Source organism: Staurois parvus, unplaced genomic scaffold, assembly GCF_062004578.1.
Source record: "Staurois parvus isolate SC_StPar_1 unplaced genomic scaffold, SC_StPar_1.0 ptg000277l, whole genome shotgun sequence".
NCBI lineage: Eukaryota > Metazoa > Chordata > Amphibia > Anura > Ranidae > Staurois > Staurois parvus.
The window spans coordinates 903,915-922,283 of NW_028318073.1; the positions used below are offsets into that span (position 1 = coordinate 903,915).

An 18,369-nucleotide genomic window follows, 5' to 3' on the forward strand; every position below is an offset into this window, starting at 1 on the left:
AAAAGCTGCTCTACAGAGAGGGAGCAGCAAGAAAGCTGTTTGATCCAGCAAGTGAAGGAGTGACTCCTTAAGCGGTATTAAACCTAAAACAAAATGTAATATATTGAAGATTACCAATCATTAGTTGTGGAGGCTGCATTATTTTTGTTTTTTTAAGTTTTTTTTCCCTTTGTTTTCACCTGGTGAGCCGGCCAGTAACACACCTTCTGTTTTGAGCTACATGCGCCCTAAAACTGTCTTTAGACGTTAACTCTACTAGCAGCAGAAAAATGTTAAACGTGGCAAAAACATGTGTAAACGTGTTACCGTGTTAGCCCGCATTTAACACTTGGACATTTATTCATTTCATTGGCCAGAATACACATTTTTTGGCCAAAACTTTCCACTGCTGAAATTCTTCTGCATTCAGAAGAGGGATGTTTAGCTGCCCCTAAACTCTTCTGCTGTGGCCTGGAGATTTCTAAGTGATTTGAAATCTCCAATCCTGGGACCATGTTTTGAAAACAGCCAGCACACTGATTGCACAGGTGTGTGCAGGCCTTTTTGTAGAGGCCTAACCAGGGTTCTGGGCTCCACCCCAGCAGACAGGAGGTCATTGCCCAGGAGTCAGGAGGGCACCACCTAGGAGAGGTGGAAGCCAGAGCAGCAAGGGGCTGCTAGCTGTGTGCAAACAGCCATAAATGGAAGGAGTCTGTAGGAGACAGCTGTGAGCCTAAAGTGGAAGGCCAGAGCGGCAGAAATCTGTGTACAAGCCAGGAGGCTGAATATTGGTTTAATTTACTTTGATAGTGGATACCCCTATGTGGGAAACATGTTATGGAACTTTCGTTTAAATAAAAGTGGGCTAAAAACCCTTAAAAAAAAACAAAAGTAAGTGAGTGGCTGTGTGTTGTAAAGCTCTACATTGGCCAGAATACACATTTTTTGGCCAAAACTTTCCGCTGCTGAAATTCTTCTGCATTCGGTTGGTTCTATGGTTTATTACATCCAGGTAAGACACAAATATATGAATTTAGGTTGAATATACAAACTCCATGCACATAGCATCCATAGACCTAGGACCAAAAGCTGCAAGACAAGAGTGATAATCACGTAGCCATCAAGTCAGCACTTATGTGAGACTAACTAAACCTTATACCCACCTGTCAGAAACAGTCAATCTTAAAGCTGTCAGCTGATCAGCCTCTAGTGGCTCTATGTTAGGCACAATGCCATGAATAGAAAGCTAATGAGCATGAGCATCATGTGCAGATCAGGGTGAGCATTACTGGATTTTAAACACTTATTTTCAATGTTTTTCAATGTAACATAGCTGTACCTGCAAAAGGGGCCATCCTGGACTGATCAATCAGGACATCATTTTCTGACTAAAGTTCCACTTTAAGCTAAAATGGATATGAATATTTACAGTTACTGTAGATAATGGTACATATGTATGTACTGACTAAAAAAAAATGTGGATGGAATATCACTTACATATATTATGTATGCACTGATCAAAGTATTTCATTACCGACAAAAGATGTACAGTTTGTATAATAGTTGGGTATCCAATAATACAAAGTACCCATTCCAATAATCCTTCATTGCTGAAGTAGAATTAGTAGTCTGTAGCATAATAAGGTGCCTTAATGTTTAAAATGCATATGTCAATATAATATTTGCAATTTATAGTGTGGTTAAGCACTTTACAGTTCAAAGAGCTGGTGTCAATATTTGTCAAACCTATTATAAGTGGGCAAACATAGAAAGCTAGTGCAGCAACCACTCTGTCCATGTTTAAATCTGCCCTTATATCACTCAAAACAGAAATTCCAGAAAGACTACATATAAGCAATAGAGCTATATCTGAATTATAAAGATAATTCGATCAAGCAAAACGTGTATGAATGTTGATAAGTGGCCTGGCATGGCAGGCACCTTACGGAATATTGGGTCTCCCAAGCAGGGCCCAGCTTTATGTAGGCCAAATAGTATGCCAGTCCCGTGTATCTCATTAGGTTTTGCCAATAAATGTCTGCTGTATGTAGAAGTCTGTGAATAGCATGATAAATGGTCACCTCTAATCCAGAGGTACATTTGAATATCCACAGCCAACTCCATCCCAATGGACATCCACTAGGGAGTCAAGTACAAGTTTCCTCCATCAGAATCCTTTAAAAAAGTTATTAACTGTAAATATGAATATGCCTTACAGCATTATAATATAGAATGCCTAATGGCCTAGGTGCAGAATGTGAAGGTCTGCACCTGTAGATTTGTACAGTTAAGAATAATTAAAAATAAGGTTTGCACTGGACAGCTGTTGAGAGTTTATGAACAGTAATAGATATCCTTGCGGCATACCTATTATTTTTGACACCCAGGGCAGATTATTTTATTACCACCTCCTCCTGTATACGCTAGTTATTTTGGTATTAATCATAGATTTAATCAAATACCCAAAAGAAAAGGGTTTGATAGCAACACATGTAGTATGCCATGTCAAAATACCTAGGTGTGCTACCACTTGAGGTATGCCAATGTCATAAGGTACTCTTTTTTAATACTTTGTATTGTTTGGGTACAATTATATATTACATTAGAGGGTGCTGGCACACGAAGAATATTCAGTGATATAAGGCAAAGGCCTTAAAGTGTTACTGAACCCACAACAGTAAAATCAGTCTGTATATGCAATAAAGCATGATTGTTATACTCACTGTGGAACCTAAGGGGTTAATCCTCTGCATTGTGTAAAAAGGCTGTTTGATCCTTTCTTCTCTGCCCCTCCTCTTGTTGAAATGACCACCTGATACAGACTGAATCCGCGGTCACATGCTTGTGCTCAGTTTGGTGTGTACTGCTAGAGAGGTTTTTTGGGGGTTTTTTCTTGGGAGAGTGCATGTGATCAGCACAGGGCCAATCAGCACTGTCCAGACAGGACAGGACTTTCACATCCTCCTAGAGAAGAAAGAAAACTCCTACAAGCTTTAATCAGTGTTCTGCTGACGTCACAAGACTGATATATACTGCTGATGAGAAAAGGTATTTAGCAGTTTATATTTACTAAGATAATTGCATTTCCATGTTGTGTACTGTGGGAGACCAGATATAGTGAATGCAGGGTCTGGGTTTAGTATCACTTTAGTGACCAATGTGGGTTAAAGTGTATTAAGGCAAAACTTTACATAGTACTTGGTGAGGTTGAATAAAGACACCAGTTTATCCAGTTCAACCTGTGTGGGTGTGTGTATGTGTGTGTTTATGTCAATATCATTTCCCATATCTCTGTATTTTGCATTCACTAAGATGTTCATCTAAGAGTTTTTTTTTTAAACTATCAACACTTTCCGCTGACACCACTGATTGTGGAAGGGAATTCCACACCTCTACTGCTCTAACAGTAAAGAAAACCCTACACAGTTTAAGGGTAAACCACGTCTCCTCCAATTTCATGGAGTGGCCACATGTCTTCTTAAAGCAGAGCTCCACCCAAAAGGGGAAGTTCAGCTTTAAAGCCTCATCCCCCTCTCCCTGTAAAGGATTGGCACACGATTTTGACAGGTACCCACTCCCACTTCCGCTGCGATTGCCTAGGCGATCGCAAGCAGAAGTTGTCTGACTTATCATGTTTTGACTGCCAGTGGTCCAACATCCGGAAGGTGGCATTATTACCCAGTTTTCAGAAACACTAAATGATACTCTTATTCTCTAAACATAATCCATACACATCCACTACTTAATTGTCTGATTTCTATTTTTCATGAAACTGAATTTTACTATGTTTTTACACCTACTAGTAACATCCTCTGTGAGCTCCCTAACCTCTTCTTTTCAATCTCACTTCCATTTGTTTGGAACGAGCAGTAGACATACGTTGTGGTAATATGCACTACTCTATGCACAGCACAAATCCATAGTCAATCAATCCATTCATAGCCCATAGCCCTAGTCTATCTCAGGAGCAAGGAAGGGTGGCTTGGTTCCTATATATAAAGTGGGACCATGGAGATCGACGCCACCATACTAAGGTATCCGACTTTGTGTCTTAACTTTGTGTTAAGACACAAAGTCGGATAACAGCAGAAAAAATGGATTTTGGACATTTGGAAGAGGCTGGCAGCAATAGAAGGCACTTTTTTGCATTAAGAATACATACTTGAATAGATTTTTTGCAAAACCAGAGTATAGTGTCACTTTAAGGCTAAGGGCTGTTTCACAGTGCTGTTCTGCGGTCTGGCCGCAGTGCAGGGGCAACATGGGTGTACCTAATGGTTTTCATGCAGGTTTCTCGTGGTTGACTTTCTATTATATCCTGCATTTTTTGGGTGTGTTTTTTTGAAAGCGCACCAAAAGCCCTGCATGTTGCATATTTCTTGCGCTTGCAGAAAACAAGAGACATAATAAAATGTCTATTGGAAACCATGGGTAACATGCATGAAAACCACGGGTACACCCATGCTGTGATGCTACTGGTACACAGTGTAGCAGTGTGACATGGCCCTAAATCATGTTTGTGTAACACTGCAAAGTTCACAGTCTGTTATCTCCAGTGACATGTGCTTAGCTGATAAACTTGTCTTAAAAAATGTAACACTTTCACGTTCAATAAGTTTTTACTTAATTTCAGAAAGGTTACAGATATTCTATAAACATTTTAACTGTGAACTACAAGCAGTAGTAAGAAATCAGAAAATCATTTAGAAAAATCAAAACCAAGTTAGTTGCTTCACCAGGTCTGATTTACTAAGGCCCTTTTCACACGGGCATCATCCATTCAGTCATGTTTATGCATAGAAAATATGGATTCAGCTTATAACAGTTTTTACATCCTTTTTCAGTTCAGTTTTCATCAGTTTACATCCGTTTACATCCACCCATCAGCTTCTCTAACAACTATGACTAATCCCTGCTGTCAGCTGTGGATTCCCCGCTGAATGTAAGCAAAACAGCCAGCATTAAAAAATAATAATAATAAAAACAAAAAAAAAAGAAAGATGTGCAGGTCCCCTCCTCCCCCCAATACCATGCCAGGCCCTTATCTAAGCATGCAGCCTGGCAGGCCAGGAAAAGGGGGGATGAGCATGTGCCCCCCTAACCATTCTAAGCCACATACCCTCAACATGGGGGGGGTTATATGATGTTGAGGATAGGGGTCTCTTCCCCACAACTCTAGCCTGGAATATCCAAACTCATTCGCCAAAAAAACAGTCAGTAGTAAATAAAAACATTAAAATAAATAAATATATGTCCCCCGGTGTACATGCATTGTCAATCATGATGAACAAGGGCCACCAACCCGCATGGAGAAAAAAAAACACCACCCGTTGACACCAAACCATTATTGCTTACCTCCCACCAACTGACATTCTGTTTTTTCCTGCCTCTGAAATAAACTAAACTACATAAACTGACATCATTGACTATACATAAACATGACCATATTTGTTCAATGATGCCATAATTGGGCAGGTGCACCAGGATCATCCATTTACTGTACATCCATTTGCCCATAGGATTGCATTGCTGTCCCTTTTTTCATCCATCAATGGATGGATGAAAAATGGACAGATGGAATGCAAATCTGAAAGGGACCTTAAGCCATACTTCATGTAAACCAAAAATGGAGGTATCAGGAAATTAAGTTCCAGACCAGACCAGTCGAGTAACTATTTCAAGTCACATATACATATACAGTGGGGATCGAAAGTTTGGGCACCCCAGCTAAAAATTTGTATTAATGTGCATAAAGAAGCCAAGGAAAGATGGAAAAATCTCCAAAAGGCATCAAATTACAGATTAAACATTCTTACAATATGTCAACAAAAGTTAGATTTTATTTCCATCATTTACACTTTCAAAATAACAGAAAACAAAAAAATGGCGTCTGAAAAAGTTTGGGCACCCTGCAGAGTTAATATCTTGTACTGCCCCCTTTGGCAAGTATCACAGCTTGTAAACGCTTTTTGTAGCCAGCCAAGAGTCTTTCAATTCTTGTTTGAGGTATCTTTGCCCATTCTTCCTTACAAAAGTCTTCCAGTTCTTTGAGATTTCTGGGCTGTCTGTCACGCTCTGCTCTTTTAAGGTCTATCCATAGATTTTCAATTATGTTGAGGTCAGGAGATTGTGAAGGCCATGGCAAAACCTTCAGTTTACGCCTCTTGATGTAATCCCCCGTGGATTTCGAGGTGTGTTTAGGATCATTATCCATTTGTAGAAGCCATCCTCTCTTTAACTTCAGCTTTTTCACAGATGGCATCAAGTTACCATCCAAAATTTGCTGAAATTTTATTGAATCCATTTTTCCTTCTACTCGTGAGATGTTCCCTGTGCCACTGGCTGCAACACAACCCCAAAGCATGATTGATCCAACCCCATGCTTAACAGTTGGACAGAGGTTCTTTTCATTCAATTCTGTGCCCCTTCTTCTCCTAACGTACCTTTGCTCATTCCGGCCAAAAAGTTCAATTTTAACCTCATCAGTCCACAGAACTTGTTTCCAAAATGCATCATGCTTGTCTATATGTTCATTTGCAAAGTTCAAACGATGATTTTTGTGGTGAGGATGTAGAAGAGGTTTTCTTCTGATGACTCTTCCATGAAGACCATATTTGTACAAGTATCTCTTTACAGTGGAATAGTGTACCACAACTCCAGTGTCTGCCAGATCTTTCTGGAGGGATCGTGCAGTCAAACGTGGGTTTTGAATTGCTTTTCTCACAATCCTGCGAGCTGTTCTGTCTGATATTTTTCTTGGTCTTCCAGATCTTGCTTTAACTTCCACTGTTCCTGATGACTGCCATTTCTTAATTACGTTCCGAACAGAGGATATTGACATCTGAAAATGCTTTGCTATCTTCTTATAGCCTTCTCCAGCTTTGTGAGCGTCAACTATTTTCAGTTTCAGTTTTCTAGACAACTGCTTAGAAGAACCCATGGTGCTGATTGTTGGGGCAAGGTCAGATGAGTCTGGGCATTTAAAACCTTTGAGATTGACATCACCTGGTCTTCCCAGACGATGATTGAGAACAATCCATGACACTGGCAGGACTCAGCTTGGCAAAGGGGGCAGTGCATGCTATAAATTCTGCAGGGTGGCCAAACTTTTGCAGATGCCATTTTTTTGTTTTCTGTTATTTTGAAAGTGTAAATGATGGAAATAAAATCTAACTTTTGTTGACATATTATAAGAATGTCTAATCTGTAATTTGATGCCTTTTGGAGATTTTTCCATCTTTCCTTGGCTTCTTTATGCACATTAATACAAATTTTTAGCTGGGGTGCCCAAACTTTCGATCCCCACTGTAATACGCACATGTGTGTGTGGTCCAAAATTTTGAGATCAGGAATGGACCAGTAGGTATAAAAAAAACAGATGCAGATGAGGAAAATGGAAAAAGGAGTGGATAAAGGATAAGAGTGAGAAAGGAGAGAAGGGGGCAGGGAAAAAAAGGCTTTGGGGTTTCCCAGGTGTTACATTTCAAGTTCTATATACTGCTTGGACTTTCTAGTGGGAGCACTGCACGGGCACACCAAAGCCCCTGGGTTCCACAACTTAAAGCGGAATTCCAGCCTTTTTTTTTTCTACCTTTAAAGACAATGGTCTCCTTCTTTACATTCCGCTTTGGAGAAAAAAAAATTAACAAAAAAAATATATATATATGTACACACACATATATATACATATATATATATATATATATACACACATACATACATACAGTCAGGTCCATAAATATTGGGGCATCAACACAATTCTAACATTTTTGGCTCTATACACCACCACAATGGATTTGAATGAAACAAACAAGATGTGCTTTAACTGCAGACTGTCAGCTTTAATTTGAGGGCATTTACATCCAAATCAGGTGAACGGTGTAGGAATTACAACAGTTTGCATATGTGCCTCCCACTTGTTAAGAGACCAAAAGTAATGGGACAGAAAAATAATCATAAATCAAACTTTCACTTTTTAATACTTGGTTGCAAATCCTTTGCAGTCAATTACAGCATGAAGTCTGGAATGCATAGACATCACCAGACGCTGGGTTTCATCCCTGGTGATGCTCTGCCAGGCCTCTACTGCAACTGTCTTCAGTTCCTGCTTGTTCTTGGGGCATTTTCCCTTCAGTTTTGTCTTCAGCAAGTGAAATGCATGCTCAATCAGATTCAGGTCAGGTGATTGACTTGGCCATTGCATAACATTCCACTTCTTTCCCTTAAAAAACTCTTTGGTTGCTGTTGCAGTATGCTTTGGGTCATTGTCCATCTGCACTGTGAAGCGGCGTCCAATGAGTTCTGAAGCAATTGGCTGAATATGAGCAGATAATATTGCCCGAAACACTTCAGAATTCATCCTGCTGCTTTTGTCAGCAGTCACATCATCAATAAATACAAGAGAACCAGCTCCATTAGCAGCCATACATGCCCACGCCATGACACTACCATCACCATGCTTCACTGATGAGGTGGTATGCTTAGGATCATGAGCAGTTACTTTCCTTCTCCATACTCTTCTCTTCCCAGCACTCTGGTACAAGTTGATCTTGGTCTCATCTGTCCATAGGATGTTGTTCCAGAACTGTGAAGGCTTTTTTAGATGTCGTTTGGCAAACTCTAATCTGGCCTTCCTGTTTTTGAGGCTCACCAATGGTTTACATCTTGTGGTGAACCCTCTGTATTCACTCTGGTGAAGTCTTCTCTTGATTGTTGACTTTGGCACACATACACCTACATCCTGGAGAGTGTTCTTGATCTGGCCAACTGTTATGAAGGGTGTTTTCTTCACCAGGGAAAGAATTCTTCGGTCATCCACCACAGTTGTTTTCCGTGGTCTTCTGGGTCTTTTGGTGTTGCTGAGCTCACCGGTGCGTTCCTTCTTTTTAAGAATGTTCCAAATAGTTGTTTTGGCCACGCCTAATATTTTTGCTATCTCTCTGATGGGTTTGTTTTGTTTTTTCAGCCTAATGATGGCTTGCTTCACTGATAGTGACAGCTCTTTGGATCTCATCTTGAGAGTTGACAGCAACAGATTCCAAATGCAAATAGCACACTTGAAATGAATTCTGGACCTTTTATCTGCTCATTGTAATTGGGATAATGAGGGAATAACACACACCTGGCCATAAAACAGCTGAGAAGCCAATTGTCCCATTACTTTTAGTCCCTTAACACGTGGGAGGCACATATGCAAACTGCTGTAATTCCTACACCGTTCACCTGATTTGGATGTATATACCCTCAAATTAAAGCTGACAGTCTGCAGTTAAAGCAGTTCGTTTCATTTCAAATCCATTGTGGTGGTGTATAGAGCCAAGAATGTTAGAATTGTGTTGTCTTAATATTTATGGACCTGACTGTATGTATATATATATATATATATATATATATATATATACATATACACATACACAGTTGTGTTCAAAATAATAGCAGTGTGTTGAAAAAAGTGAATAAAGCTCAAAATCCTTCTAATAGCTTTTATTTCCATACACACAAATGCATTGGGAACACTACACATTCTATTCCAAATCAAAACATGAAGAAAAATATATAAAATTTGTGTTGTTCCTTTAAAACAATTGAAGAAAAGTGAATATTAGACTGTTCAAAAAAATAGCAGTGTTTGTATTCTTCTTTACAAACTCAAACATTCACTGTATAAACAGAAAAATGTTTGAAGATTTTGCTTTCCTTTGAATCAATTAATATTTAGTTGTATAAGCACTGTTTCTGAGAACTGCTGTACATCTGTGTTGCATGGAGTCAACCAACTTCTGGCACCTGTGAACAGGTATTCCAGCCCAGGATGATTGGACTACATTCCACAGTTCTTCTCTATTTTTTGGTTTTGCCTCAGAAACTGCATTTTTGATGTCATCCCACAAGTTTTCTATTGGATTAAGATCCGGGGATTGGGCTGGCCACTCCATAACGTCAATTTTGTTGGTCTGGAACCAAGATGTTGCACATTTACTGGTGTGTTTGGGGTTGTTGTCTTGTTGGAACACCCATTTCAAGGGCATTTCCTCTTCAGCATAAGGCAGCATGACCTCCTCAAGTATTCTGATGTATTCAAACTGATCCATGATCCCTGGTATGCGATAAATAGGCCCAACACCGTAGTATGAGAAACATCCCCATATCATGATGCTTGCGCAACCATGCTTCACTGTCTTCACAGTGTACTGTGGCTTGAATTCAGTGTTTGGGGGTCGTCTGACAAACTGTCTCCGGCCACTAGACCCAAAAAGAACAATCTTACTTTCATCAGTCCACAAAATGTTGCGCTATTTCTCTTTAGGCCAGTCAATGTGCTCTTTGGCAAATTGTAACCTCTTCAGCACATGTCTTTTTTTCAACAGTGGGACTTTGCGGGGGCTTCTTGCAGATAGCTTGGCTTCCCATAGGCGTCTTCTAATTTTAACAGGTAACTTTAGACCTTCTTTGATCTTCCTGGAGCTGATTGTTGGCTGAGTCCTTGCCATTTTGGCTATTCTTCTATCCATTCGAATGGAATTTTTTGCTTTCTTCCACGTCTTTCAGGTTTTGGTTGCCATTTTAAAGCATTTGCGATCATTTTAGCTGAGCAGCCTATCATTTTCTGTACTTCTTTATATGTTTTCCCCTCTCCAATCAACTTTTTAATCAAGGTACGCTGTTCTTCTGAACAATGTCTGGAACGACCCATTTTCCTCAGAATTTCAGGGAGAAATGCACTGTAACCAGCATGTACAACATTTTCTGCCTTCCTTAAGGGCAATAATTGCCACCTGTTTTTCAAAGAATGAATGACCTCACTAATAGAACTCCACACTGCTATTATTTTGAACATGCCTCTTTCAATTAGTGATTCAATTACACAGAATCAGCAGCATGCATGTCTGTTCTATTAATCTACTATACCTGCTAGTAAATTATTTGCCATGTAGAAATATAATTTCTACCAAAAACAGTGATTGATCAGGTTAGTGATGTCTGACTGCTATTATTTTGAACACAACTGTATATATTTTTTTTTTCCTAAATATCTTTAATTGTTGAATTCTGTCCAGGCAGCCTAGGCGATTTCATCATCAGGCATTCCCTAGGGCTTCTGGGATATTGGCATCATCTATCCCAGCAGTCCATAGGAAAATAATACCAAAATCGCACATTATTACGAGACCGGAAGTGATGCGATCGCGGGGATTTCGGCACCATTTTAGAAAAAGAAAGGATTCTGGGAGGATTTGTTTCATAGAGATCTATCTCTTCATGAAGACACAGGTAATACTCCACCTAAGTAAAAGCAGCGTGGAAGGCTGGATTGCTTCCGGGTTGCATTGATTGATGGTTGTCACAGCAATGGGGTGGGAACTTCGCGGTTGCTATAGCAACCATCAATACAGGGAAAGTGCCGCACCTTCTTCACACTGCACAGGCACGAGATCCGGAAGTACATGCTGGGTAGTCAGCTGCACAATTTCCCGAAAGAATGTCCAAGCGGGCTTCAAGTGCTCACACTCAAGATGACAGAAGTCACAATATGAGGGTGCAGCAAGTACTTTTTTTTTAATAAGGAACAAAAAGGATTCAAAGTACAGGTGATATAAAATTGCATTGCATAAGCTCCTACTGCTTTTAGAAAAAAAAATGGAACATCCAGAACTCCACTTTGAGGAATTTTTTTGAGTGTAAGTTAGTGTACTATTGAGTTTTTAGTTGATGGAAATCTCCCACAATACATTTGACTTGATTAAGACCAAACTCTCCTGGATAACAGTCAAAGAGAAACTCTCAGCTATCCTCAATGATAAAATACCCAAGTTAGAAAAGACATAGTAACCCTTGGTCACCTTTCTTATGGGCCACTCTTCCAAAAGTGTTCCTGGAATCTTAGTATTGAGCTTTTCCATCACACATAATACTCTACATACTTTCTTTCAATTCTTCTTCTTGGAGGTGAAGTTTTGCACCCCCGGACTAGCTATTTGGGAAATGATCTGAGGAGCAGTGGAAATGTCACGGGGGTGTAGAAGTAACATTCGTTTATAGGCCTTACACTATTTTGAATGTTACTATTGGCTGTTTAAGTTGAATAATGTTTTTTTCACCTGTATGTACAGTAACTCTTTTGTATGTTTAATTTGAAATCTGCCAATAAAATGATTGGAAACAAAGGTTTTTTTGGTGCTGCTGGAGGTGAGGTGTGTTCAGAATGGAGCGCGTGGCCGTGTTGAGGTGGACTGAACGTGCAGGGTTTGCTGGGCGGGGTGGCCGCTTTGGGGTGACGTAGTGTGTGCAGCTCTGTCCCTCTGTTTACTTTGCGTTCTGGGTGGACTTCTTCAGTAGGCCTACTGGGGGCAGGTCCTGGCCAGGGCATAGCGCATGTGGGAGGGGCAGAGCCATGCATATGGCGTCACCCCACGGCCGTCTGGCCCGGTGGGTTTTGTGTTGGCTGTTTGTCCCAGTGCGGCTATGTGCCTTGTCTTGTGGCATTTTATTTTTGGCAGCATTAAAAAATTTTAAATAAAAAACTTCTAGTTGATGAAGAATGAGTATATATGCTGCCTGACTTCAGTGAAATATATGCAAATTATTTCTTCCAGGCTCCAGCAATGGTCTGTTTAGCTGTCAGCTGCACAAAGGTAGTCAGCATAAATTAGGACTGAGCAAGGGAAGAAGTGCAAGCCAAGGGTCGGGACCAACACCCCCAACCGACAGGACCCCACACATTAAGCCACCAGCACGGAGCCCTCACCACGGGCTGGGGGGGCTTCATCACAGCTACAACACCCCCCTTCACTCTGAGCCGCTCCCTGCATCCCTCAATAACATAAACCTGCTCCATCCAACACCCTGCTGGGAGATTCCCACACTCCCCTCTTCACCTCACTGGGGAGGAGCTCACCCAGTCATAATGATGCACCAGTCCTCATATTCCCCTACATACCCCCTAGATACCTCATACCCTCTACATACTGTCCAGACACTGTTCCTTATAAACCTCACATACCACCCCTCATATACCCCACAGACCTCCTGGACATCTCATACTGACTACATACTGCTCCTCATACCCTGCACATACTGCCACCCAGTCGCCGCTTCTCATACACTCCACATACCATTCCCAGTCATCACTCCTCATAGACACCACATACACCCCCAGTCACCGCTCCTGATAGACCACACATACCACCCACAGTCACCGCTCCTCATAGACCCCACATACCACCCACAGTCACCGCTCCTCATAGACCTCACATACTGCTCAGACACCGCTCCTCATAGACCCCACATACCACCCCAACATGGCTCCTCATGCCCATGTCAATCCACGAAGAAGAAGTATTCAGCCAATGAGGTTCTGCGCAAGCGGTGCTGCGTGCAACATTAATTTTTCCCAGCTCCCTAGTCTCCACACAAAGCTAACATTGGCAAGGAGGTGAGAAAGCATCCCTGCATAGGCTGCATTTTGCAGATTTTTTTTGGTGGTGGTGGTGGGGGGGGGTGCAAGTATCTGGTCTTGCCTATGGCGCAAAATAGTCTAGCACTGGCCCTGGTACCATGTACCAGAGGGTGAGTGCCTTAAAGGCAGATTCAGTATAGATTATATACAGTGAAGGAAATAAGTATTTGATTCCCTGCTGATTTTAAATGTTTGCCCACTCACAAAGAAATGATCAGTCTAAAAATCGAATTGTAGGTGTATTGTAACACTGAGAGACAGAATAGCAACAAAAAAATTCAAAAGAAATGCATGTCTAACAAATTATTCACTGATTTGCATGTTCATGAGGGAAATAAGTATTTGATCCCCCTATCATTCAGCAGGATTTCTGGCTACCAGGTGTCTTTCATACAGGTAACAAGCTGAGATTAGAAGCAGTCTCTTAAAGGGAGTGCTGCTAATCTCATTTTGTTACCTGTAGAAAAGACACCTGTCCACTGGAGCAATCAAACAATCAGATTCCAAACTCTCCACATGGCAAAGACCAAAGAGCTGTCCAAGGATGTCAGGGACAAGATTGTACACAAAGCTGGACTGGGCTACCAAACTATAGCCAAGCAGCTTGGTGAGAAGGTGACAACAGTTGGTGCAATCATGCGCAAATGGAATAAACACAAAACAACTTTCAGTTTCCCTAGGTCTGGTGCACCATGCAAGATCTCACCTCGTGGAGTGTCAATGATCATGAGAACAGTGAGGAATCATCCCAGAACTACACGGGAGGATCTTGTCAGTAATTGGTGTGATCAAATGCTTTCAACATTTAAAAATAGAACTGTTTACTTCCAGGGAAACCAGAAGTGACAATAGCACTCATCGCTTCTGGTTTCCTGTATCATAAAGCTCATTGGAGACTTTCTGGACCCCCATGGGCTCTATGGTAAGCCGGTGGAACCGCCAGCTTCAGTTCTGAGTTCTCTGGTAGGATGGACATCCAAGAAAGGTCCCAGTGGGTGGTGGGAGGGGATGCAGCCCCTCCCTCCACCTGTAAAAGCAATCCAGTGGCTAATTAGTCACTCAGATGGCTTTTACAGAAAAGCCAATCACCTCCAGAAAAACGAATACCGGGATGATGCCTGCAGCCGCAGCCATCATCCCGGTAAAGCACTTGAAAGCTGAAATGTACTCTATATGTATGTTAGGCGGTCTGCAAGTGGATATTTCATATTATGATATAAAGTTGCATGTATGCTCATCTTTTTTTGTCCCTTTATTTAGTGCTGAGGCATAACTAGAACCTTCAGGGTCTCAGTGCAAGAAACAATGAAGGGCTCCCCTGACCCCCGGCCGGGGCCCTTCCCTCCAGACATGGTAGTGGAATGCCAGGGCCTGGTCACATGTGTGACCTTTGCGACCCTAATACTTATTCCACAGGTGTCAGTAGTTTTGTTATTCTGTTTTTTTATTATTTTTTTACCATTATATTTCATTTTTTTTTTTATAATATTATTTTTTCATTATTTTTTCCAATTTTTTTGAGGAGTATGTTAGGGGGCTTTGGTGAGATATCAGAGGTCCAAACAGACCTCTGATGTTTCAACTCTGAGACAGAGAAAGGAGACTGAGGACACAGCCCTCAATCTTTTTCTCTGCAGCCCCAGCAGTACAGAATGAATGGACATGATTAACTTTGTACAGAGCTTCCTGTTCATTCATAAACTATAGCATAGTAAGCACAGTTTACTATGCCTCAGTTATAAATGAACAGTATGGATCACTGACACTATTCAATTTAGGCATTTCCCACTCTCCATCCTGACAGCATCCCCGACAGCAGCTGGTGGGAGGGGGAGGGAGGAACCTGGCAGAGCTGCGGGGGAATGGGGGGGGGGGGGGGCAGGAGAGAGCACAGGGGTGGCAGCAGAAGGAAGCTAGATAAGAGGGGCGGTGAGGGCAGGAGCATATAGAGGAACCGATCTTCTCTGTGTTCCTCAGTGCAATCTTAACAACATCCCAAATGCAGGTCACAAACGCAGTTCACGTACCTGTACCAGATCATATGGTACAAAGCAACCATGCTATCCATTTGCAGTGCAGTTCCAAAATTGGTGCATGCATGACTTTGGTGAGATTTGAGTCCATTCAAAATTTATATGCGGTTCATAGTGTGAACTAAGGCTAAAGCCTAACTCCAGGTTTCATTTAATTTTAGTTTGCTTTGACCGACCTGTTCCAAACTAGCTATCTCCTTCATTAATACATGCACCCCCTGCATCAGCTACATACAGTATACAGCTCTGTGTTAAGGCAGTGAGTGGTGCTGGAGTGTATGATAGGTAAGTGATCACCAATGTGTGTGTGTGTAGGGAGGGGGTTAGCTTTCACTGCCATGATGCGTAAAGAAGGGGGGAGCATTTTTACGGCCATAACCACTAATATAGGGGGGTGAGGGGGATGGGTAACATTTTCCGCTTAAATGTTACTAACAATGATCACCAATGCAGGGGGGCGGGGGGGAAGGGATTCAATTTTGAAGCCAGTGACCTCCAAAGTGGGGGGGGGGGGTAATAGTACCAACACCAATGCTGGGGCTATTATTGCATTCACTGACACCAGTGATGAGTGTTATTATTAAGTTCACTGACACCAATGTTGGGGGTTATTATTGCATCCACTAACACCAATGTTGGGGGTTATTATTGCGTTCACTGACACCAATATTGGGGATTACTATTGCATCAACTAAGACAATGCTTGGTGTTATTATTGTATCCACTGACATCAGCGCTGGGGGTTAATATGGCATTCACTGACATCAATGTTGAGGGTTGTTATTGTTTACAAATACGGATGCTGGGAGTTATTAACAAGTCCACTGACACCAATGTTGGGGGTTATTAATACATCCAATGTAGGGGGTGGGATTAGTGCACTCACTGACACCAATGCTAGGGTTTATTGCATGCACTGAGACCAACGCTGATGGTTATTATTGCATCCACTGACACCAATGCTGGGAGTTATTATTGTGTCCACTTACACCAATATTTGGGGGTATTTTTGTGTCCATAAAGCTGACATACTGAGATGGCAGGTTGTAGAGCAGGAGCTGCTAGCAAAAACAATGTTTTGGAAAGGGTTTTCAAATGTTTGTCAATGTGATTTTTAACACTGTTGCATCCTCAACAGGTATATTCAATGTACTATTAAGGTGGGATATCGCCAGATCTACAGTGGGAACAGTCCACATCTTGGTCTGCAAAGATGTGGACTGCAAAATAATTTAAGAGAGGTTTCCTAGTCATCATACAGAACAGAACAAAACAGAACAGGTTCAAGTGCGGAGTGACCGGAAGAGTTTTAACAGTCTTTGAAGCCTTTCAGGGATTCTATACTAGTAACAGTTCTAGAAGCTGTTGTTCTAATTTTAAGGTGGTATTGCTTCATCAAAAACCAATATAGTACCTTTAAGCCTGGGAGCTATGACAGCTGGAAGCTATAACAGCTGCTTGTGGCTCCTCAGGAACAAGTTCATCCATCAAGGAGACTCATCAGATATAGCCTTAGCAAAAAAAGTCTCAGAGGCCGCTACAGCTGCAGGAATGTCTGACAGATTTTGGAGAAGGTGTAGAAGTTACATAGTTACATAGTTAGTCCGGCTGCAGTTAAAAAATATGCATTTATTTTTTGTTTCTGGAGCCTCTAAAGCATTGCACCAGCGATCAGTAGATTGCTGGTGCCATGCAGGTCTCCCTCTTACCTGTCACTCTGTTAGCTTGCTTGTACATCCCATAAGGGCAGGCAGATACTTACTGATAGGAAGACTCAATGAACTACCACGGCAATTCACAACGCCGTGGTAGTTCATTGACCACTACAAGCCGACGGCCACAAAGGTTGTCGGAACATGTAGTGTTCTCACTCACGGAACATGTGAATGACAGACATGGCCAGGCAGGGGGAGCCCTGCACGGCCAGGTTTTTTTTAAATTGTGACAGCTAACATGGTAAGGAAGGTCCCCTGCTAGCTGTCACAGCGGGGATCAGGTGGGGTTTGCAGGGAGTGGTCTGATTGTAACATGTTACACCCTGAATATCGAAGTAACATGTTGCAAAAGGTGAACTTATCCTTTCATTACTTATATTACCTTCTTAAATAAAATGTATATTTTGATTTTAATAAAAAGGGTTTTTTACAGAACACACAATGTTATCCATGCAGTGGCTGGAAAGTGAACACAGCAGCTTCATTTACAAAATAAAGTACAACATGCTATATGTACTCAAGCTCTATATACAGTCAGGTCCATAAATATTGGGACATCGACACAATTCTAACATTTTTGGCTCTATACACCACCACAATGGATTTGAAATGAAACGAACAAGATGTGCTTTAACTGCAGACTGTCAGCTTTAATTTGAGGGCATTTACATCCAAATCAGGTGAATGGTGTAGGAATTACAACAGTTTGCATATGTGCCTCCCACTTGTTAAGGGACCAAAAGTAATGGGACAATTGGTTTCTCAGCTGTTCCATGGCCAGATGTGTGTTATTCCCTCATTATCCCAATTACAATTAGCAGATAAAAGGTCCAGAGTTCATTTCAATTGTGCTATTTGCATTTGGAATCTGTTGCTGTCAACTCTCAAGATGAGATCCAAAGAGCTGTCACTATCAGTGAAGCAAGCCATCATTAGGCTGAAAAAACAAAACAAACCCATCAGAGAGATAGCAAAAACATTAGGCGTGGCCAAAACAACTGTTTGGAACATTCTTAAAAAGAAGGAACGCACCGGTGAGCTCAGCAACACCAAAAGACCCGGAAGACCACGGAAAACAACTGTGGTGGATGACCGAAGAATTCTTTCCCTGGTGAAGAAAACACCCTTCACAACAGTCGGCCAGATCAAGAACACTCTCCAGGAGGTAGGTGTATGTGTGTCAAAG

General features: G+C 41.5%; 1 protein-coding gene across 4 annotated transcripts in view; it reads right to left on the reverse strand.

The window, feature by feature from the left end:
• The window catches only part of EDARADD (EDAR associated via death domain), a 155,322-nt gene that overhangs the window by 122,044 nt on the left and 14,909 nt on the right, over nucleotides 1-18,369 (reverse strand). For 2 of the 4 annotated variants that reach the window (XM_089681764.1, XM_089681765.1), the window contains exon 2: nucleotides 1,319-1,385. The exons of the other annotated variants lie outside the window; for them this stretch is intronic. In XM_089681764.1, coding sequence (XP_089537890.1) covers nucleotides 1,319-1,334 — 16 coding nt within the window. In that variant the 5' untranslated portion in view covers nucleotides 1,335-1,385. The remainder of the gene's footprint in view (nucleotides 1-1,318; nucleotides 1,386-18,369) is intronic. 4 annotated transcript variants of the gene reach the window in all.